Here is a 25,116-nt window from a genome sequence, read left to right as displayed (position 1 = left end):
AAAATCATATTTTTTCCTATTTTTCCCTCTAAAATTTCATTCATAATTTCACTATGATAAACAACGCAATCATATATTGAAATATCCAATTTTATTAGAAAACTCTTTCAACATATAAATAGCTTCAATATCATTATCATTTCAATGTCATTACCATTTTCAATATCATCTCCATTTTCATTCATTTTTTTTCTGGTCAGTTTTTGTCTTTTTTACCTTTTTCTTTTAACCTTTTACTTTGGTTGTTTTTTCTTTCCTCTTCTTCACTTTTTAATAAATCACGACAAGATGCAACAAATTCTCGCAATTTTTGTGATATAGATTTTAAGTCATCATCTTTTCGGAAATACACTTTGTAAAATTCATCCGTCCAATCAATCATCGAAATATCATTTAGATCGGATGGTTTGAAACATTCATCCCACTCATCATCAACACAAATAGTTACACTTTCATCAACAGTACGAGATGATTTTTGTGATTTTAAAATAAGTTTTCCTGATTCGCGCATCAAAATAACACGTTTTTCATTAGATGAAAATAAAACTTCATACAAATCTTCACCTTCATCTTTATTAGCAATTTTATTCAACACGCTTGCTAATTTTTCACATGCTTGCAAATTCATTTGCAATTCATCCATACAACACAACCCACCATTGTATGGAGAGTAAACAGATTTTGAAAAAAACATAACTTACTAAAACGATTAAAACTGCATACTTTATTTCCAAGGATTGCTTTTCCATTATATAACTTTGTAAAACTGTTACCAAATCTCTAAAAGTTTTTATAAATGGTAAACTCTTGAGCCATTTGTTTTATCTTTTCCTTAAAAACTTATATCGATGTGTTGTTTGAAAGTATATGAAATCAAATGATACAAAACATGAAAATAAGATGAATATATACCCTACAAAAATCGATATTTTTTATTTTTACAAAATCAACAAATTTTTTACAAAATTATCAACAAATGTTTTTCATTAATCCCATTCCATTTTTGTTATATTAATATATGATCCTTAAAAAATATAATTCTTTACCAATATTTTTTCTATATATTTTTGTTCATTTATATAAATATTATTATAGTGTCTGAGATATGATTTATATTTTAAAATAAAATTATGAATTTTTTTTTGATCGGTAATTTTCAACTCGTTATTCTTTGATAAAATGTCAACAATATAATTTTTAGAAAAATTTTTTTAAAAAAATTTTCGTCAAATTGAAACAAATAAATTCCATTAAAATAACAATTAATTAAATTATTCCCATTCATCATCACCACCAATACAGATAGTTCCTTCTTCTAACAAATACATATTTTTCATAAATTTCTGTATCTCCAGAATTTTTCTGGTATTTTATCTTTTTCATAAATCCCTCTTCAATAATATAACAGTGATAACAAATATACCACGAAAAAAATAATGAAAAAAATAATAATGTCACAAGAAACGTTATAATCATTTCATCTACGAGGACTTCCATCAAATAAAATCTTTAATTCCTTGATGTTTTCTTCCAACATGGATATAATGAAGTAAAGTCAATATATTTAACCCTTTCATTTTCCTTCACTTCATCCATTTTACCATTCTTATCGCTCTTATTGCTCTTTATATAAACGCACAAACAAAAAAAATAATAAAAATAATAAAAAGGGTTGACAAAAAAAAATTAAAAATAACATCAACAGCATCATCATCATCATCATCATATGTACGTTCAAGTACGTTCATCAAATAAAGTCTTTAATTCCTTGATATTTTCTTCCAAAATCTTTAACCTTGTTATTAAAATTCTACTTTCTGAATGTATTTCGTTCAATTTAAAAAATAACCAGTTAAAGTAAAAAGACAAATGTAGGAATCATCCATTTTTCTTATTGTTCTTATTGTTCTTACTGTTCTTTATATAAACACCCAAACATAAATTAAAATAATAAAAATAATATAATAAAACAAAACAATTATAAATAGCATCACTATCATCATGATTATTTTCCATTTTCATACAATAATTTTTTTCTTTCTTCTTCATCAATTTCTCTAACTCTATAATTTTATTTTCTTTTTTCTTTATGATAATATCTTGCTCTTTTATGTTATCTCATTTTAATCTTGTTAAGAGTTTCAATCTCTACATTCAATTTTTCAACATCTAATTTTAAAGCAATACTTCTTGAGATTTTGTATGCATAAAATATAATCCCCATAAAATTGTTGTTTATTCACATTCATCATCAATTTCAAATAAAAAATTATAATAATTTTTTCTTAATACAGTTATGAGTATATATATGTATTAATCAACTACTAGGACATCGTCTTTGTCTTCAAGTTTTTAGCAATTTTTATTTATATCAAGCAATTCATTTTTTTTCACATAAAGATTTAATTACTATTTTCATTTCTTCAATAGTTAGAAATAATGTTTCTTGTCTTCCACAAAATCTTTATTTTTCTTCAGCAATTCGAAGTCTTTCTTCTAAATCCTTTATCTTTTGTTCTGCAATATTTTTCCAACACGTAATTTGTGATTTGAACTTGATTACTATAATTTTCGAGCGATATTTCAGCTATAATTTTTATCTTTTCTCTTTCTTTAACAGCTTCAAAATATTCGTCAAAAAGTATTGATTAGTCTCACGAGATAAATCAAAATATCTATTCATATACCGCACAAAACTCTCACCATTATCCATATTTAAAATAGTTTTATCTTCTCTAATAATTCCTTCACTGTATTTAAACCATGTCTTTTTGTTTACAAATCCAAGCATTCTCTTTATATACACCACTATCGTCTATAGATTGCATACATATTTTAAAATAATCATATTGTTCATCATTTTATGGTAAATTCTATAAAATATTCGTTAGTTAAAACACTGTCTACAAGTACAAAGTTCTCATCCATTTTGTTCATGTCTTCATTTGTTCGTTGATCTTTATACGTGGAATCAGAAAACCAAAAGGTAGATAAATTTGATTTTTCATTTTTCTTGAGTGTATTCACATACATTTGAGAATAACTTCCAATATTAGAGAATTTTAAATCCTCTCCATGCCATTTTTTAAATCATTATATAAATCAGAAGAAACTAACAAATCGTTTAACAAATCAATATATCCATGAATTAATGAAAATAGTAACTTCATTTTCTAACACAACTTTTTAAAAATTTTCTCTCTCTTTCTTCTTCCTCGTAAGCTTTATTTATTCTTTCCAAAGTTTCAGGAGGAATAGATGCCATTGATATCTTTATATACAATATACAAACCAAAACTTCATACAACGATACTATTGATATGATTGAATAGTTAATTTCACAACAAATGTTTATAACAACAACCAACCATGTAAATAAATACTTCGTTATCTACATTTTTCTTTCAAAATTGTTCATTTTCTTCATATTTATTCAAATCGAAAACCACCTCTTTTTTTTTTCTTCATTATACCATGGTGTATTTCTTAAATCATTGTACAATTGTTCATTCTTCAAAATATATCTAATAATCGAATATAATCATGAATAGAAGAAACTAATTTCTCATTACAAACAATCATATCTTTTAAAGTCTTTCCTTTTTTTCAGGTATTTTTCCCATTCAGAAAGATATGTTTGTGCTCGTTTTAAATTTTGTTCCATATTATATCAATAGAGTTGAGAAACAGCAAAAGAACACACTTATATATAAAAAGTAATGGGTAAAATTTATGAATTTTTAACTGAATTTAATTGTAGTAAATGTATATATATCTATTTTTACCAAATAATTATAAATATGTTAGTGAATTAACTTTTAATGAATTTATTATTAACCATATAAATCATATTGAATGAAAAAATAAATAAAAAAAATTCAAAGAATTTAAAAATGGAAAAAGAAAAAACACTTATATTATTACAAAACTATATAAAACTGTGTAAAATTTTAAAATCTAAATAGATATATGAACACATCTATAAACTATACAAATTACATTATAAATATTGTTTTCTTGTTCATCGTGTCGAAATCATAAAATTAAGTTAAGTTGGTTTTATACACCATTATCAAATGAAGATGCTATCAAGTATCATGCAGAATTTTGTTTAAAGAAAATGAAGAATTAAAGAAAAAGTTGAAGAAATTAAATATATCGAAGAAGAAAAAGAAAAAAAAAAATAAAAGAGTATACAAGAAAGAACTTAAAGAAATAAAAATGAAAAATTCCTATTTAAAACCTCATGTAAATTTTTTAAGAAATAGAAAACATAGATAGTTTTGCAATAGTATTGTATTAGTATTCATTACTAATAGATAGGTTATAAAAACTTAAGTAAAATGTCTGCTAGCATAAATGCAATATATAGAGATCTATTTTATAATTATTATTTCTTGTAAAACGTGTCAAAAATATAAAATTCATCATAATTTATACTCATTTCCAAGTCAATTACAACGTATTCATTTTCATGCTGACAATTGCTGCAGAGAAAACAAAGAAGAAAAAGAATATTTTGCAAAGAAACGAAATAGTTGATGAAAATATAAAGGAACTAAATTCTAATAGAGAAAAATAAGTAAAATAACTATACCCATGATCACATCTTTGCTCTACATCATTAGATTATAAATATAGTTTTAATTGTTCATTTGTCAAACCATAATAAATTATTATGGACGCGCCAACAATGAAAATTCTATCAAACATCACGCAGAGTTTGTTGTGAAGGAAACGAAAATTAAAAGAAAAAATTGAAAAAAAAAAAAAAAAAAAAAAAAAAATAGAATTTATCGAAAAGAAAAAGAAAGAGGAAAAATAAAAGATACAAGAAAGAAATAGAAATAAAAAAACATGATAGTTTATTGTAACCTCATTAAATTGTAAACTTTATTCATTTTCATACTAACATTTAGTGGAGAATAGCTGATTTATTTGGAAAAATGGATAAAATAAATTATATTTAAAATGAAAGATATAGAAATTATTTTACAAATATTGTTTTTATTGTAAAGAATGTCAAAGATATCAAATGGAGGCTTTATATAGTGCTTCATTACAAAAAATCCGACATTGTGTTTTTCATCATTTGTATGTTTGCTGTAAAGAAAAAAGAAGAAATAAAAAATTGAGGAAGAAATTAGTTTTATTGAAGAAAGGAAAGAAAAACTAAATGTCATATAAAACATACCACAAGCAAAATCAATACAGAATACAGAAAATTGTTTTATAAATATTGTTATTATTGCAAAATATGTTTCATTACGAAATTTATTTGAGTTTAAAATTTACTAACACCAACTGGAGCAGAAAGTATTGATTATCATGCAAACGTTTGCTGTAAAGACAAAAAGAATTAAAAAGAAAAATTAAAGAAATTCAATCGATAAAAGAAGAAGAAAGAAAGAGGAAAATAAAGATATATTAAGAAAGAATAAAAAGAAAAAAACAATATTCTATTTTTCTTTTTGTAAGAAATTTGAATTTTGAATGAGAATAAAAGTGATAATTCTTGAAAATAAAAGATAATTTTCTTGAAAATGAAAGAATAAAAAAATTATTTTATAAATATTGTTTTATTGTAAAATGTCAAGATATTCTAAAGTAACACATCATTACCAGTATACCCATCAGATTATTTTTTATCACATATACAAAAAAGAAAGAATTACAAAAAATTAAAGAAGAAGTTATTCATAAAGAAAGAAATTTACAAAGGTAAGATATGATATTAACAAAACTCAAATGAGAATATATTCATTTTTAATCCAACTTTGTTATGTTACAGAAAGAAAATACCAAAAAAAGAAAAAAATGAATGAAGTTAAGAATATAAAAACAAGACTACAAGAAATATCTTTATTTATAAAAACAACAAACATGTTAGTGCAAAAAGAAATTAAAGAAATAAAAGAAATGATTACAAAAATTGAGGAAGAAAATGTTTTATTACATTTGAAATTACTTAATAAAATTAATGTGCTAGAAAAAAATAACAATGTTGATGAAAATAATAAAACTGAAAAATCAACATTTGTTATAACCTACTGGATTGTTTGAAAATCTACTGCTAAAAAATCATTTGATTTACTTAGTAAGGAGGAAAATCCATTAGCATTTGATGCATCTTTTCAATCAAGATTTGGTGGTGTACCCATGGGTTCATTTATTAAAAAAGAGGAAAAACCCACGTCATTTGGTGAATCTACTGGTTTATTTTAAAAAAACTTTTTTTAATATAACATTTTAAATTGTAAAAACATGTAATAAATTGTTTTTTCTTGATTAAAATTGTTTTGCAATTTTTTACATTTTTTTTCATTTTTTTACATTTTTAAATTTATTTTTTTTCAATTTTTTTCAACTTTTTTCAATTTTTTACAATAAATTTCATTTTTTTACAATTTTCTCTATATTTATACTTTTTTATATATCTACTTGTATCATAAATATTCAGTCGCTCAAAGAGAGAAGATGTCTTTCAAAAGTAGAATTAATTCAATTATTCAAGATCTGAAATTTTTTTGGAAATATGATGGTCAATACTTGTTTATGACAGTCTTCATTGGATTTTTCTGTCTTCATAAAGCAACAACGTGTTTAGTTCAGACCGCTAATATTGGTGTGATTGTGATTAAATATCTCCATTTTTTGGTAAGCATATTTTAATATTTAATATTTATTAACATTATGACACTTACTTGTTTATCATCATTTTTAGTCCTTTTATCGTTTCTTTTAATGTGATGAATCATTAGCGTGACAATTTGTATTATCACTAAATTGACTTTGGACTTTCCATATTAATCATTTTTAAAAATTGACTTTGGACTTTCATCAATGTATTATTTTGTATTGTATTTGAAATATATATCTTTTATAAAAATCTTCTTGTTTATATATTTTATATACTTTTATATATTTTATATATTTTATATATTTTATATATTTTATATATTTATATCTATTATTTTATATTACTCTTTCCACTATTCTAATATATATATATGTATATATCACAGGCTCACCCTTTCTATTTTATGTTTACTACCGCTGACTGCCTCAAAACACGATCCCCTATTTTTAGATATAAGATGTATTATGACTATTTAGACATAATACATTAGTTACTGACATAAGAATAAGAATAAATGTCCTCACTTTCAACTGCATAAGCAATAAATTATTAATAAAAATAACAAGAACAAAGAGTTTTACATTCACGCGTATGCAGCATGAATAAAACATCGCACAGAATAGAGAAAATCTAAACGTACAATTTACTAACCTCTTCTTCGCCTCGCTTTCAATACCAAGTTTTTAAATAAGTTTCTTGTGCACTTCCAACATTTCCGTTTTCTGCTTCAAGACTTCAGCATTATGAGCTATTCTCATTTTCAAGTCCCTGGATTGTGTCGAGGGTTTTTCGCAAACGCCCTTCAAACGCTTTTCGACATAATTACGGCCAAGGCTTAGATCGCCATTACACGCCTCTAACTGGTCGATGTGATCTTCTTGCTCCTTCAAAACTTGCTTCAATTCAGTCATGGTTACTGTATCCATGTCGCAGCAACCTTTAAAGGTTGTGATCTCGCAGCGAACTTTAAGGGTTGCAATAATTGTGCTTATTGCAGTTTGAAAGTGAGGACACATTTATGCTTATCCTTATGTCACCAATGAGGGCCAGGCTTAAACACTTTTAGTTGCATTGTCGCAGATCTGCAGCGATTGCCAGAGGCGTAACTAGAACGTTAATTGTGTGTGGGGGTGTGCACATTCATATATTCCGTTGTGCCCTAGTGATGAAATTAAATTGAAGTTCAAACACAAAATAGAAACGTTCATCACCAAACATGTTTTAATCATGTTAAACGTTATCATCGATTACATCGATGATTATGTTAACAATCATGATTGTTGGTTTGATGATAACATGATGTTGTATTTGTATCGGTTTTTGTTTTTTGCGATGTTTTCGCGAGATAATTCTGTTGATGTAACGTGTGTAGAAACAAGCAAGTACATGTCTTCACCACTGACTACAAAATATCAATGCGATTTTTTATTGCACTAACAATATCATAAACCTATTTATACGGGATAATCTAAACCTTTCTATACGGGATAATCTAAACCAATCGTTTTCATAAGAGTGATCACGGCTGTTAAGGCATCACCATAAATGTTATCAGTCTTGTATCGTCCGCCCTTGTCATTTTGTTGTTTCATCTTCGTGTTCCGTTTCATCTCGATTTCAAACTTCCTTTTTGTGATGGAGTAAATGGAAGATATCTTCTTTGCAGCGTTTTCTGTTTTCAGTAATTTCTAAAGCCGAATCAAAACAGACAAAAGTTGCTAAATTAATTCGACATTACAAAGAATGACTAACCCTTTAGAAGAAATACATGCAGGCAGCTCTTGTCCTAGAGGTTTACTTCTGCTTACCTTTCTTACGTTTTCGTGAGTACATAAAATTGTAAGTAGCTTTGCAACGCTGAGGAAAATTTCCTTTTTCTCGCGAAAAATACACGCGAGTTCAAGTATGGTTTCCAATGCATTTTCTTCTTTTAAAACCACGGCATCCTGGGTGGCTGGACACTAAAAATGTGTTGCGCATATAGTTTATAGTCAAATTAAGAATGCCAAAGAGTATTTTGTAAAAAAACATGGATTGTTTCGTGTTTTTATCAAAATGGTTTCTAATTGGATACATGATTACTTTAGCAAAAGTGTTTGGGTTTTTGTTTCAAGTGAGATATTAGAATAATGATAAAAAATTAGGTGCAACCATTATTTATGAAAGTGGCAATATCTTCACAGAAAATACTACAGTTTCTCAGTCATTTATCAATAACAACCAACAACTATGGTGGAAAAACAATGCAGAAAGCATGAAGTTTTGTTGAGTCACAAAACAACTAACAATTAACCATGCAACAATTATCAAAAACAACAAACTGATTACACTGCCAACGTTCAGTGACAGTAATGTTCAATAAATATCAATGGATCTCAGCCCAAACTCACCTTGGACACATTGGTGAAAATATCTAACGCCAGTTTGATCAATCCTATGTGAGGTAGACTCCTATTTGAGTCTCGGATAATTTGAAAAATAACACGGAGAGCGTTATTCGCAACCAGTTGTTGTGAACACTTGAATGTCCATCTTGTTGCGACCTCTGTCGAGAGAATGGAGTATAAGGGATAACCAATACACAGTAGGACACTTGGGTATATATCTTAGAAAAATGGATGATCAATATACAGGTGTACAATTGGGTACATATCTTGGTATACAGTATGATCAATATACGTATAGTTGGATACATTTCATAGAATGATGAATGATCAAATCAATATCCAAAAGGAAATTCGGTTACAAATCTTTTGATGCTGAAAAATACGGTTTGGAATGGGGAGGAAAAGCAAATGGACAGTACATAAGAATTCGGATACAACTAAAGGCAATTATGTGATTGTATGGGCGTTGTAATTTGAACAAGATAATGGAGTGAAGATTGCAAAAATTAAATAGTGCGACATACCAAGATTAACCAGAGCTTCACGGACCGTTGTTAAATTCTTACAATTTAGTAAATAGTCGAGTGCAGAACGAGTACGATTGCAAAGCTTCATGGACTCGGTGACGTTGGAATTAGCCACAATAATTCGCTCTCTTAGTTTTCTAAACTTCTTCGAGTTGAAGCGCTTTCGAACGTTGTAACCTCGCCACGTTCTCTTTATGGTGAGAAAGGAAAAAAATATTGGAACATGTAGAAATGTAAACTAGAGATCTTGAAAAGACAATTTAGGAAAGAAACAATTGGAACATGCAGAAATCTAAAGAACTTGAAAAACATTTTGCTGAGGGGCTTTGGAAGCTTTCAAAGGTTGCGAATGTCTCATGTTCGTGATGTGATACGTAACGCAAGAAACATAAAATAGTAAAAAAATATTTCATCAGTATTAGTTACTTTCAATTTTCTTTAGTTGTATTTCATTACATACAAGTGACTTGCATATTTTGTCAAAGTTCACACTATTTAAAATTTCTTTCTTCCTGGTGACCATTGCTTAATTTCAAAATTTTGTACACCAATAAAAACCCAGCATGCAATAGATCATACCGGTTAAAGCAAGAAGCTAAATTTTTGGGTGTCCTTTCTATAAGGTACAGCCACACTGTAAAGGTTTTTGGAAGAGCAGAAAGCTGTATACCCACTTAAGCTGCTTACTGTAGTTCATAGTTACCAAACAGAATAAAATCGTCAACAATCACCAACATACCTGTATATTGATGATTGCTTTCATATTTTTTCGAGCAAACCTTCGAGCTAAAAAACATCTCACAACTGCCTGAATTCTTGTCGCTGACTGGTGCATTATGGTAAGTCGTGTGCGCCATTTCTTTTGGAGAAGACGAATGAAATGCAGAGTTCGTAGATAGAATTTCCTCTGGAGTTTAGCTCGCCACCATCGCTACAATTACAGTAACAAAACAAGTAAAAATTATTTTGAGGGCAATAAACATTAAATTCATGAATTTAAGAAGACTGTTGCGTAAATACCTGTACTATCACCACGCTATCGATCTTAGCTTTCAACAGAGCAATCGCCATGGCTTTACGATATGCTCGTTGTAAACGTATTGCCATGAGATTGATGTGCGTTTTCGTGGCAAACCGTTTGACGACAAGAAAACGTTTTGCTCGCACGCAGGTTTTGAATAACCAGTGTAGCTTTATGTAGTTCTTTATAAAAACGTCGTGTTTTCTTGCCACGAACATACGCTTGAATGATGTTGGTAGCGTGTTTTATTTTAAGATAACGTATTCTTTGTGTGTGACATCGTACCAAACTCTGAATTAAAACAGCTTTACATTTCAGTTTTAAAAATTCCACTCTCTGTTGCTTCCCAAGAACTCTGGCACGTTCCGCTCTTTGAATAATTATGGCAGCTGTACGCATTGTTTGGTAAGTTTTGCGCGCTGATTAGTATTGTGCAATGATTACCGCGTGTCGTAATTTGCAATAGCGTGTTCGCTGTGAGTGCATTCTTATAAGACTTTGAATACGTACAGTACTATTTCGTTTTTTCATGAATTGAATCCGTTCTCGTTTTCCCAACATCCGTGCTCGTTGTGCACGTTGCAACACGATAACAGCTGAACGTGATCTTTGAAACACTTTTCGTGCATGTTTCCCACGCAACATAGCTTGAAGCTTTATAATGGTGTTTCGAATAAGCATGTAACTCATTTCATCGCGTTTTGCACGAAATAAACTCTGCATAGAAATGGTGTATTTTTTCAGCTTTAAATATGATGTTCTTTCTTCTTTTCCACGTATTCTCGCTCTTTCTCTGGTTTGAAGTATTACAATGGCTTTGCGTAGTTTCTCATATCTATTTAGGGCTATTATTCCACGGATAAAGCTCTGAATCTTTATGGTAGCTTGTCTTATAAGTTTATACGCCTTCCGTGCTCTATAACCTCGATAGCAACTTTGCATTTTTATAGCACTTACTTTCATCTTTAAGAACATCTTTCTTTGTCTGCAACCAATCACAACTGCTCTACGATGACGTTGAACAACCAACGCAGTAGTTTTTAGACTTCTATATCTCTCAAATGCTTGATTCCTTCGAGTTAGAGCTTGGACAAAGATTATGGCATTTTTTATCCCCCTATACTCAGTTGCCTGCCGGTGTCCGCGATAGTACGACTGTATCACGATGGCAGAACGAATCCTGGCGCCATGAGCTCGAGCTAAGTGACCACGATAGGAAGCTTGTATAAGTACAGAGGATCTTTTCAAAAGAAGATAATGCTGACGAATGCTCTTGGCCGCCATATTAGCACGAAGTCGTTGCTGAAGGACCAAAGCAGCATTTTTTTGAGAAGAAACAGCTTCCAAAATTTTGTTGACCAAACGACGTTGTCTGTACCTACGGTAACCATGTTGAATTATTGCCGTTTTTCTCAAGGTGATGTATCTTTTACAGTTCATCCACAAACGGAAATAACATTGTATCCGTAAAACACATGCACGTTGATATAAATACCTTTGTCTTGCAACATGCATCTTCCAGTCACTTTGAATACGTGTAGCAGCGCGTTGTCGTTCAATTTTGCGACGTGCTAACCAGCCACGTATGAACGCCTGCATGGTCACGATCGCACTCCTTGTTTTAAGGAACATCCTCCGTTCCACTTTGGCCCAATAACTTGCTCTATAATATAACTGGATTGTTCCAATCGCTTCGCGCATGCTCTGATATCGTTTTCTGCATAACCATCTTCTTACATTAGCCTGAATGGTAATACAAGCACCTCGTTGTAGATGATATCTTTTTTTAATCATCAAACCTTTCTTGTGGGCACGATAACGTTCCTGAATGACAAAGGCAGCTTTAGATACTTCTTACGCGCCTGCATGCCACGTACAGCGGATTGAAGAGAAATAATTTTCCTTAGGATATCACTGTAGTTTCTTCTTGCAATAAAACCACGGACCTGTGATTGGAGAAATTTCACTGACCGTCGTTTTCTTTGGTAGTCAATCATCGCTTTTCTGCCCAAAGTTGTGGCTCGTCGCCTTCTTTGAAGTAAGAGAACACAACGAGTCACCCTTAGGTGACGCTTTCGAGTTGAATAACCTCTGTAAGCGCTCTCAATTTTGATAGCAGCATCATTCATAATTTTCAACTTTTTCCTCACCCAATAACCACGTAGAGAAGCTTGTAAAGCGATAATAGCTTGTTGTTTAGTCTGGTACTCCATAGTATGAAGTCGACACAGTTGATTGGCTCGCACCAGTCACTGAAGGTGTACAACCGTGTTTTTCAAGTGTTCATATTTCTTCTTTGCGATTCTCATACGTAGACAAGTTTGTATTTTCATAACAGCGTTTCTAGACTTATGGTAGCTAATCTTCTGGACGATACCTCTCCAGAATGACTGAATTTTAACTGCAGCTCGTTCTCTGTGTGCTATCCTGCGAGCCAGCAGTCCTCTGGTGAAAGACTGAATGGTGATTGCGCATGCTCTCATGTGTTGATATTCCGCTCTTGATTTGCGAGCGTTGAGCAAGGCTCGCCAACGAGTTTGAATAACTTTTACAGAGCTTTTAACACATTCTTTCATTTGAGAATTTGTCCTTTCTATTCCAGCATACCTTGTGTAAGGAAAGAGAAACGGCGATCATCTGTAAGAAATGTCTTATTTAACTTCTGCATTTTTCGAATTGTACAATCAGTACAATGAATTTCTACAATGCTTTCATAACCTTGTGAAGTCGTTTTTGTCTCATGAAGCGTTGTCCCCTTATAGATACTAAAAGCTCCCAAGTCCCTGTGTAATGTATTGGAAGATGTTGATCTAAATGGTGAAGTAAGTGAAATTGCATAAAACGGTGTTGCGTTGCGTTGTGTTCATATTGTCATCATTGTGATAGAGGGGCAGTGGCGTGCGGTCATGCAAGCGTAGGCAAGCGCCGCTTGCCTAAGCATTTTAGAGAACAAAAATTTTTTGGATCAATCTCTGAGCAAAATCAGTTTAAATTTTTCTGTTCTAAACAAAGTCAATGTAATCTTTTGTCTAAATTGTCTTTACAGTTGAAATGCTTGCTATTTATACGCGATTTACTGTCGTGGTTTTCGCTTTCACTTTGCTACACTTGTAAGATGAGTAAAGTGGATTAAATACACCTTAAAAATTTCTTATTTATTAACCAAGGCAAGCGCGCTTGCCTTCGGAGCTCAATTTGAACATTTGCGCATGCGTTAATCTAGATTTGGAGGTTTTATTCGAGGAATATCGAAGGCGCTTTGCGCTTCTAAGGGCGCCGCTGATAGCGATTGGTCAACAGTCTTGTACGCTCGCAATTTAAACATATCAGCGCATCGAATAATATTCGTATATTCAACACATTGAACATCCGAATTATTCACGCCGTTAATGTTATCGTTTATTAAAAGATGACTGAGAGCGAAAGGTAATGTTCTGATTTCTAATTCAAAGTAGTAGGTGCTTTACTGGTTATTTTATTATTTTCTGCGCACAATGCGTAAACAAGCAGGGGCCGCAGTCTGCAGATATCGAAATGCACGCAAACGTGTGTTGTGGTAAAGTATGACTAGCATTATGACCAAAACACTATGCTCTTGTCAGTCTTGTGTCGTTGAATTCGTAAATTAATGACTAAAAATAAAAGGTACAAGATACTAAATAATAAACACGACTCTCCGATATTCTGAAACGTACGAGTCAGTGCCAGACACATTTTGAAGAACGGAGAACACGTGCCATGACCAGGGCGGATCTAGGATTTTCAACATCAGTCATAAAACGTCGGAGGCACTCCGCGCCGGGGAGGTCTGAGGCATTCCTGAGAAATTTTGAATTTCAGAACCTCTAAAATGCCATTTTCAGCGTTTTAGAGCAATACAAGATGTATTTTGTGGGCATCGTTTTCGGTAAAAACAAATATTTTGCTTACGTTTTTTCAAAAAAAATGAAGTGAACAATACTTGAATGTTTTTGCCAAATATTTAGGCTCATTTTCATGCCAAATATATGGCTCATTAGCATGTCTAGGAACGTAAAATTTATTTTACAATAATGCTATTCAAAAACAGATATAGTCTTAAAAATTTCACCAAGTTGTCAGGGCATAGACCCCCTAGAGACCCTCATTCAAACCTCTATGTAATAAGTTAGAAATTTGGTACCTACAAGTGACAGTTCATATATAGAAAATTGATTCAAACCATGCAAATTTATTGTAACCCCTACCCATCTCCACATCAGAGCCAGCAATTCAAATTTGAGAAAACTCAAAATTTTTTTTCAAAGATAAGAAAATTATCAAAGTGAAAATTTATTATGACAGCTAATGCCATGAATGTTTCTTAGGATTCACTAGACTATTATCTCTGTGTTGATATGCAAGGTAATATACTCACTAAGTAGCATTTTAGTGATGTGGAAATACAAATAGAATGTAGTCCAAAATGTCGTCAATTATATATTACATGTGTTAAATTGGTTCATTGTCATGCTTACTGGTTATGATAAATATCTTTTCAATATCAAAGATCGTTTAAATGTAATCCAATAATTTAGTTTGAAATTATGCTGATCAACAGAAAAATTAGTAACTTTTCTTAAGAAAAGTAATCTTTTCTTTTAGAGATTTCCATTTTTCTAATCCGTCAAAATGCCGCTTTTATAGGCCAAAAGGTTTTGGCTTTGCAAACATGCTTGTAATTTTTCGTTGTGTCAGGCATGCATTTCGTGCAAGAATTTTCGTTTAACACACGTTTTCGTCAATATAGACGATAGTGTTCAGGCTTTAGGCTGAAACATGTAAGGTTGTACCTCATTGTTATTGATGGCAATATTATAATCAGCTTCTTCAGAAGAATGCATTAATTTTTGATAAATAAAAAGTCATGGCAAACTACCGCGAAATCATATTAGTCGTACAACGATATAAGAACGATGCTTGTTTATGTCAAGTAATACGTCACTCTTTCCAGTTCCCAGACTAAACAATCTCACGGCGTTTTAGCAATGGTCATCGAATATCGTGTTTTACCGATTATAACCCCAAATATTTGTTTATGATAAAGTATAATAGTATGGCACCTTATATACAGATTTTTTCACCTATTGAAATATATTTAAGAAATGTTTTCAATGTCTTATAACGGCCACGATTCCCCAAGCATTAAAGCTAATCATAGCTTGTCCAAGCAACAAATCAATTTTAGAAGATGATCTGCTTGCCATACGATATTAAATAAATGTATCAATGACTGCATAAATTGACTTTGATATATTTATTCATGCATGAACTTCACTTGTCCTTTACTTTACGATTTTCGATGTAAATTCTGCTGACTAAAACCAAAACAATGTTATATTTTTGAAATCAATGACTGAAATGCCGTTCGACGAGATCGTCTTACAAGCATTTTACAATTCATCCATAAATTTTTCACCTTGAAAAATTCCCAGTTTGAAAGCAGCATTCATGTCAACATAGAATTTTGATTTCATTGATTCCATCTGATTGTATTTAAGTTTCTATCATGCTTAGAAAATTACTATGAAGATCAAACATTCAACTGCAGTGAGCTTTGATGATATAGTTAGTTTCTATCAGTGAAATCATCAAACCATCACAGTAAGAAAAATTCAAATGAACCAATTAAAGATAGCAATTGACTCCTTTAAGGTTTCCAGAATATTATCATTCGAGATTATTCCAGACTGTCCACTGATCTGGCCATTGACCAATAAAATAGCGTTTCTATTTTCAAAGACTCCTTTAAATGAACCAGTCGCAAGCCCCTGCGTATCAGTCGGTTAAGCCTAAGGTCAAATAAAATATAACTGATAAGCTACTCAAGAGATATTCATTGTATTGGTCATTGTCAATAATAATAAAGCTGATTTTTATCACGAAGAACAGGCGTAATTTACCATTTCATACTATTTGATGTTCTTGTTATGATATAGAATTCCAACAACAAATATTATTGTATTGAAAAGAAAAAGTAAATTTTAAATTTGCAATCATATTCTTGTGGTAGTCATCGTTCGAACAAAACAGGAAATCCTTTCATAATCTAATCTTAAATCTTCCTTTACCAAATTTTTATGACCTGTGAACATCGATATACTCATGAAAGGTGCTTTTTTCTTTTTTCTATTGCTTTTAACTTTTTGATGAATGGAAAAAATCAATGATGAGATGCGAAAAAAATGAAACGACCACATGTTCAATTGAAGTATTTTCCTTTGCAAAGATTAATTTTCAAGTACGTGTCATTAAACTCGGTGACACAGACATCACTAATCACACCTCAATGTGAAATTTATACTCTCGAATATGTTGTGATAAGAAAATTTACATAAATTTATTTCACACTTGCAGTAGTACATCTATCAATGCTATGTTTGTATTATGGTAGATTTTATAATATCATTGGTAATTTTGAATACACTAGCTCAACAGACACCAAATATTACATCCGCCACACTGTCTTGTACAAAACCAGATATTGACTATCAAACTTTTCGCAAGTATGAGTTTGAGCAAAATGATATTACAAAAGGCCACATGCAAACTTTTCTCAAAATGCATTATCAAAATGCCGAATTTTTAAACTTTCAACAACTCGTTGGTGTGGTCTTGATAGCTCTTACCATAAGACTGGCGGCAAAACGAACTTCTTGCTTTTTCATTGGCTGTTTTCGAATGTAAAATGTTCTCTGCAAATAAACCAATCCTGTGCATGTTATGCTCATTACTATTCAGGCGCAACGTCCGTAGAGTGGTTAGTTTGACGGACATTAGACAAGTCGACCGTCGTAGTTTAGATAGAAGATCTTGTGTAAGTAACGAGCTCCTTCGGAAGCGAGTAGATTGGTGAGTTTTGATTTATCTTTTAAGGCATGAAAAAGTTCTATGGGTCAATGCATAGCGTGGGATTGTTCAATTCTATTCCCAAAGGAGTGACTATTGACAAATTTACAATTTTCATTGAGTTGTTGCTACAATTAGTCATTGAATGTTCCGTTTTAATAATGCAAAGAGAATATTTCAAGTGATTAGTTTGCTTAAGAAAAGCAATGTAAAACAAAACTGTTGTTACAAATCAGCACAACAATTATTGTATCGTAATAAACAAAGTATTTGTTTGTTTCTAGCGTTTAAAAGTAGTTGAATTACAAAAGTTAACCTCCCGAAAATGGTAAGTACCAGATGCAATTTGCATAACAAAAGACAGCATTTTTCTGAAAGGCTGTTCGCTGTGAAATGTTTTTTCTTGCTATGATTTTGCATTATACCATTACTCATAAAACGGTATAGTTACATTTTGTTTGTATATAATTTTGCATTGTAGATGTTTGATTGCGTTTTGTTTCAAAATTACCACCCCATGTGGCTACTAAAGTGTGAATATCCGAATGTGCTGTAAAGCTTTGCAGGTGTTTTGTGTTTCATTCAATGAAAGTTTCTTGATTATAGGCTGAAATACAGACGTACCTGTATGGAAAAAGTTTCAAACAGAATTTTTGTTGGAAGTCTTCCTCTAAATGTGAGTATTTATTAATGCTTTCCAGTTAGGCAGCTACACGTGCAGTTTTCTATCAAATGTTGAGCGATTTTGTTTTGAAAAGGTTCATTTCAAAAAGACTTAGATTTGTTTTCATGATTCATTTAGATGTGTTGTACACAAGTCATGTCATTATTGTCTTGTCAATATTAAAAATTAATCAAATTTTTGAGCAGTCGTGTGTTGATTTACTATGAGTATCTCTCTCTCATTTGATTTCATATTTTCTCTTTTTTTAGACCAGCGCAGTTGAACTGGCAGAGTTCTTTGGTGTGTTCGGACACGTCACCGAAACAAAATAATTTTGAACCATTCAGGTCTATCCAAAGGGTTTGTGATCTTCTCGTGATGCACTTGTAGTATGAGTTATTTTCGCACCATGATCAGCACGCAGCCAATTTGCTTCATAAATTCCGATACAATATTTGAAGGAGAAGCCTATATGCAAGCTTCCTTTTGGCATCATTGACGATTGTTTTAAAGCCATGTCAGAAACAGTTGCAAATTAGGCCTGCGCTTTGGACGAATTTCAATTCCGGCGAATTCAAATATCGCAATTTTATTCGACTGTCAAAACGCTATAACGCCGAGTTTATGCCAGATGTTTCTGTAAGAGTTAAAGGCGGCGCACCGGATTAAAAGAGCGTATCCGAGTAATTTTCCCAAATGTTACTCCACCATCGAATGTTTCTCGGTGGCGCGAAGCTTGAAAACTCACTTAAGTGAGTAGTTGTTTTAACACTTGGCTGTGGTAGTAATGGGCTTATCTGGATATGCTTCTGGTAGAACGTAGACACTTAAAAATCTTCTTTGTCGCTGTCTCAACCGACGTTTGAAATTGTAAGCAAAGGAATTAATTTGTTTAACTGATGGAGGAGCCATCTTGTTTTCCGTCATGAGCTGTAGATAGGAGTCTGAGGGACAGCACGGAGTTTATGAATTAAATTCGACAAAAAATTCAACATATATACTTTGCCTTGAGTTTTGTCGCATTATTATCGAAGGACGTAAATTAAATTCGTGTGAATTGAATTCGTCCGTATAGTACATTGAGTTCTATAAAAGAACTATGGAACTATAGAACTCAATGGGTATGCCTGGCCCTTAACGTGACAAGTGCGCTGCGAAAATACACACACACCTCCACGTTTTATGTTAATGAGCCATCGTCATTGTTGCGAAACCTTATTTTTGCATCTACTTTTTGTTTCAGTTACGGTTTCGTCACGTTTGAGACGAAATCGACCGTCAAAATTATTGAAAATATCGATGTGATATATTTAAAAACAAAAGATAAACATCGGGCCGGCAGTTAGGAAGGGGCTCCTTCGTACAGCCAGAGTTAGTCTACTGGCCTCAAAATACATACATTCCCCAACAGGTAGGCGTATTTGCTTCGTTTTGAATGTATTAAGTCATTGTTTTCATGTTTATCGCGATCTGTTTTATAGACCAATGTTGCATGGGTTATTCACCAGTGATGATGTGATTGATGTTTTCTTATTGTATATTTGCTTTTATTAAGGCATCTTCCAATCGTTTGTAACTTTTTTAGACCCTATTTATTGGAATTGTTATTTCTGCGTCAATCAGCAAGTTCCAAATGCCAGTAATGTAAGAATAAGATTGTTACTTGTTTTTTCATAGCGAATATTTTAAGACTCAAATTCGATACCCTTACTTCTTGCTCAGATTCCAGCTCAGACTCCAAGGATGGCGAGGAGATATAGAGCAAAACTGACGATGCCTCCCTCGATTCGAAAAGATGGATTTTAACAAAAGATTATAGGCCGGTAGGATGCTTTAGCGGTTTTGAGCTTATTAGGTTGTATGGTAATTCATAAAAATGCCAATGCATTAGTATATAAATCTTAGGTTTTAAGTTTTCTATACCTAAGAAGGCATTTACCATAAATGTTTCTTTCACATAAACATAATTTTCCCTCTTTCTCATACTTTTCCATAACTGAGCATAGTTTGATAGGGCATAAAAAGCTATCTTCTCGATACAATCTGATTAATTAGCTCCTCCATCATAAAGGTTTAATATATATGTGTTTTTCATACAAAACTAAGTTATCAATTGCGGTAGTAGTCAGATAGATAGATAATTTTATTTTAACACGCTTGCCATTGTCAACATACAGTTGATTTCCACATGGGGCGTGAAAAATACAATGTAGTGTTCGCACATTTGATACGGGACTAAAATGCATTAAATGGAAGTATATCTGAGTTGGAAAGTATGGCTAGGTTACAATTGGGGTTTGCTATAACCCGGGCGATGATCAGGGACGCGCCTATTAACTTCTGGTCAGCGGCAAAAGCCTTGACATAATAATCGCTATAAGTACAATATGTTTTCTTGTATAAAATTTCATAACACAAATCAACACAAAGTGTACAGCTTGCACCCGGCTGTTGCATTGTATTATATGTTCTTTTGACTTTACTTTGAACCTTCGGTGTATTCGCTCTCTTGAAAGCTTGTCTGATTAATCTCAGCGGTCTTTCTCTCCTCTAAAAGTAGGAAGTACAGCGATGTTCCATTACACGATTTATGAATAGTTTGATAATGTTGAAAGTTGTGAATATTTTACCAAAAATTTGCTACTTAAAATACATACGGAGGTCCATCTATTAACAGTTTCTTTTGAAAAAATTGCTAAATGCGAATGTTTCTTTTTATCTAATTTGTGGTACCTATAAATAAGAATGTAAATGTTTTGACATTAATATGCATTTAGAGTGACTTTCGTCCTTTATTTCAGCTACACCTAGATTTTGGGTAGTGCCTTGACAGGACGTCTACGATGGTGTCGCATACCCAACTATTATCTTGGTAATTTAATCTTTTGTAAATGCTTATACCACCAGAAACAAGCAACTCTGGAATCAAAATGAAAAACATTATCAAGAATAAAAGAAGTGTTCTTATTTTTCTTTATGCGTGTCTAAAATATATTTTAAAACAAAACCTCCTCATTTTCTCATTAAAGTTCTCCTAGAGAAAAAAATAAGAAATACAAACATCTTAATGCATACGTATGGAATAAAGTTTAGAATCACTCAGATTTTTTATTTGGCGAAATGTTGGGAAAAACCTGTAATTAAACTTTTATGCTGCGTTAGGTGTCGAGTTGTCGTTTTTCCCATTTTGGCTCAAGAATGCAAACAGGTCCTTCTTTATTTTACAAAGAGTAAAAGCCACTGCCTACTCCTTGCATAGCTTGGCAAACAGAAGGTAGATATATTTGAAAAACCTCGTACCAGGACACCACATCAACATTACTATTTTCAGCAAATACACGCAAGAAGTGTGTATCTTTCACAATCCAACATCTGAAAAGTTGAATTGAGCTTATCAGATCAGAACGGCATGTTGTATCAAAATTAAACTTATAATCACTTTATTCAATTTAAAACCGTAGAATTAGTGGTGTGTACGGCGATTAATTAGGTTGGTATAATAAACTTCAGGAAATTATGAATTTCAGACACAATTTTCTTGCCTGCAGTTTCCTTATTCGTTTGCCTGGTGCGCTCTAATAAAAATCAAATCTCAGTTCATTTGAATTGTGGGATAAATCTATGAAATGATGTATTATTAAATTTAATTTTTAGGGTGGAGCAAAGTCACCTCTAGTGCTAAATGATGTTACAGTGGAAATTCCGGTAAGTTTCAACCTGTCAGGATCCGTACTAAAGCGCCTCAAAATAACACGGCAACATCCTTTGATAAACCATCGCTTCCATCTTACTCGATCTATAAAATAAATACGTAATCACAAGAGTAAAATGTTTTAAAAATATTTAAGGTATAAACTTTAAATGTTGAACCTTAATGCATGAGTTATAGGTTGATGATGACTTTCGGCGGATTACAACAATTCCTGAAATTTCACAATTTCACAGAAATTTTGCCTGAATCCAGAAACTATACCACATATTTTTCCCCTAAAAAGATCCACTGTATAAAAACACTTTGCAAAAGTCTTCCAGAGAGTAAAATTACTATATTGCGTATTGTTTATCTTGATACATATAGATCTTAACTCAAATTTCAACCTTTCATACATATCTTTGATATTTAAGTCTACTTTCGGTCATTAGAAATTGCATAAGATTTGATAGTGAAAAGAATATCTAAATAATAATCTCATTGCTTTCTGCATCATGAAATGTTCTCTGATTGCTTTCATTCTTCTTCGTTTCCTTCTTCTTTAAGTATTTATCTGTGTTGTGCTCGTAGTCCATATCTTCATCTTGAATTTCTTCTTCGTCGATATCTTGTTTGAACTCGTCTGCTTTCTCCTCGTTTATTTCCTCTATTTCAGTTTCTTTTTCCATGTCCTGGTACTCTTCTTCGATGTTTTGTTCATTAAACTGTACACATCAATTTATTAATAGGATGTGTAATAATTGCATAAAGTGTGGAGAGCGTATCGTAAAAATACAATTGTGTATTCTTTTTAGGACAATTTATTTTCTTTTTTTACATTTTACATTTGATTATTCAGAAATTATTATCTTACGTCTGTAATGTAATTCCAATAGGATGGGACGATTTCGGTTAGTTCTGCCTTGTTGAGAACTTTCCTGAAAATTTCTTATCGTTGTTTACCATCTGCGAATTTGCAGATAATTTTAAACATGGTTTAGAAAACATAAATAAATGAATAAAAATAAAGGACATAAATTAAATCATTAATTAAACCTAGTTGAATCTTTCTTGCTGATGGTGAACAAAACGGTATGTGTAACATGGCCAAAAAGATGGTTGTTCTGGCTTTGGACCAAAAATTTTTAATTCAGGCTGGCCATTTGTTTCCTCCCTTAGACCCTGTAGCAGTATAGAAATATTTGTCTCTGCTTATGTTTACAAACATGAAACTTAATTCAAGCTGTAGATTCGCTCTAGCAGTTACTCAAGCTGTAGATTCGCTCCTGGAAAGTCGGCCACAATAATAAAGGAACATATTTGTAATCCTCATGGCAAGATCTTTAATCTGATACCAAATACCCAGTATATTGCAGCGTGGTAAACTAGTTCCTTGGCACCCTAGGCATTGGTAGAAATAATGCAACATGACAACTTGCCTATTAATCCCAGCGCAAAAAATGCTCTACCTTTCCAAGCTAGAACCGCTTCACGAATTTGGACCAAATAATAAAACCATATTTGTAATCCCTCAGAACAAGATCTTTAAGACGATACTAAAACACAAGTAAATTGTAGCGTGTTACTTCATGAAAATTAGATATATAAACATGTCAGTTAAGTACCCGCGAATATTAATGGCATTACATTTCTCAAGCAGATTGCTCCTGGAATGTCATGCACAATAATAAAGACATATTTGTAATCCTCATGGCAAGATCTTTAATCTATGATACCAAATACAGAGTATGTTGCAGCGTGTTAACTAGTTCAACACCCGGCATATTTAGAGTTTTAGACGTTAGTGAAATAATGCAACATGACAACTTGCCTATTAATTAACGCAAAATGCTCCACCTTTCCAAAGCTGTAGAACCGCTTCACGAATTTGGACCAAGATAATAAAACCATTTTGTAAATCCTCAGTTTGAATCTTTCGATACTAAACACAGTAATTTTAGCGTATTACTTCATGAAAATTAGATATATATAAACACGTCAGTTAAGTACCGCGAATATTAAGTAGCACCAAAACGTCTCCACATTTCTCAAACTGTAGATTCACGGCTCCTGGAATGTCGGCCACAATAAAAAGGGTATATTTGTAAATATCGCAGCAAGATCTTTAATCTGATACCAAATGAGTATATTGCAGCGTAAACTAGTTCAACACCCGGCATATTTAGAGTTTTAGACGTTAGTGAAATAATGCAACATGACAACTTGCCTATTAATTAACGCAAAAAGTATCACCTTTCCAAAGCTGTAGAACCGCTTCACGAATTTGGTTAAGTAAATAAAACCATATTTGTAATCCTCAGAACAAGATCTTTTAAAGACGATACTAAACACAAGTAGAATTGTAGCGTGTTAACTTCATGAAAATTAGATATATATAAACACGTCAGTTAAGTACCGCGAATATTAAGTAACAAAACGTCTCCACATTTCTCGAAGCTGTGATTTAACATGGAAATGTTGCCACATAATAAAGACATATTTGTAATCCTCATAGCAAGATCTTTAATCTGATACCAAATACAGGTATATTGCAGCGTGTTAACTAGTTCAACACCCGGCATATTAGACGTTAGTGAAATAATGCAACATGACAACTCGTAAATAACAATGCTCTACCTGAGCTGTAGAACCGCTTCACGAATTTGGACCAAGATAATAAAACCATATTTGTAATCCTCAGAACAAGATCTTTAAGACGATACTAAACACAAGTAAAATTGTAGCATGTTAACTTCATGAAATTAGATATATATAAACATGTCAGTTAAGTACCGCGAATATTAATTAACGCAAAACGTCTCATTTGCAAGCTGTAGATTCGCTCCTGGAATGTCGGCCACAATAATAAAGACATATTTGTAATCCTCATGGCAAGATCTTTTAATCTGATACAAATACAGTATATTGCAGCGTGTTAACTAGTTCAACACCCGGCATATTTAGACGTTAGTGAAATAATGCAACGATGACTTGCCTATTAATTAACGCAAAATGCTCCACCTTTCCAAAGCTGTAGAACCGCTTCACAAATTTGGACCACAATAATAAAACCATATTTGTAATCCTCATACAAGATCTTTAATCTGATACAAATACGAGTATATTGCAGCGTGTTAACTAGTTCAACACCGGCATATTTAGACGTTAGTGAAATAATGCAACATGACAACTTGCCTATTAATTAACGCAAAAAATGCTCCACCTTTCCAAGCTGTAGAACCGCTTCACGAATTTGGACCAAGATAATAAAACCATATTTGTAATCCTCAGAACAAGATCTTTAAGACGATACTAAACA

The 25,116-nt window shown here is 31.9% G+C and overlaps 2 protein-coding genes and 2 long non-coding RNA genes across 4 annotated transcripts; 1 reads left to right on the top strand and 3 right to left on the bottom strand.

Annotated features, from left to right (window-relative positions):
* Positions 1-8,039: 8,039 nt before the first annotated feature.
* Positions 8,040-10,710, bottom strand: LOC124455181 (abnormal spindle-like microcephaly-associated protein homolog). The gene is made up of 6 exons (XM_047005887.1): positions 10,575-10,710; positions 10,294-10,485; positions 9,552-9,744; positions 9,031-9,185; positions 8,449-8,601; positions 8,040-8,328 (listed from the first exon to the last, which is right to left on the bottom strand). Exons 1-6 carry the CDS (start codon positions 10,659-10,661, stop codon positions 8,119-8,121), a joined length of 990 nt encoding a protein of 329 aa, XP_046861843.1. The 5' UTR covers positions 10,662-10,710; the 3' UTR covers positions 8,040-8,118.
* A 50-nt stretch (positions 10,711-10,760) lies between these two features.
* Positions 10,761-12,353, bottom strand: LOC124455178 (abnormal spindle-like microcephaly-associated protein homolog). Its single transcript, XM_047005885.1, has one exon. The coding sequence runs from the start codon at positions 12,274-12,276 to the stop codon at positions 10,999-11,001; it is 1,278 nt and encodes a 425-aa protein (XP_046861841.1). The 5' UTR covers positions 12,277-12,353; the 3' UTR covers positions 10,761-10,998.
* Positions 12,354-13,097: 744 nt separating this feature from the next.
* Positions 13,098-17,771, top strand: LOC124455199. The gene is made up of 3 exons (XR_006951764.1): positions 13,098-13,214; positions 13,338-13,397; positions 17,727-17,771. It is a non-coding gene; the product is annotated as an uncharacterized LOC124455199 (long non-coding RNA).
* A 4,655-nt stretch (positions 17,772-22,426) lies between these two features.
* On the bottom strand, positions 22,427-22,923 carry LOC124455194. The gene is made up of 3 exons (XR_006951759.1): positions 22,854-22,923; positions 22,672-22,763; positions 22,427-22,522 (listed from the first exon to the last, which is right to left on the bottom strand). It is a non-coding gene; the product is annotated as an uncharacterized LOC124455194 (long non-coding RNA).
* Between the last annotated feature and the right edge of the window lie 2,193 nt (positions 22,924-25,116).

The sequence above is a fragment of the Xenia sp. Carnegie-2017 genome, unplaced genomic scaffold (assembly GCF_021976095.1).
Source record: "Xenia sp. Carnegie-2017 unplaced genomic scaffold, XeniaSp_v1 HiC_scaffold_30, whole genome shotgun sequence".
Lineage (NCBI taxonomy): Eukaryota > Metazoa > Cnidaria > Anthozoa > Malacalcyonacea > Xeniidae > Xenia > Xenia sp. Carnegie-2017.
Note: the sequence above shows the minus strand (reverse complement) of the source record. Positions and strands in the feature narration are given on the sequence as shown.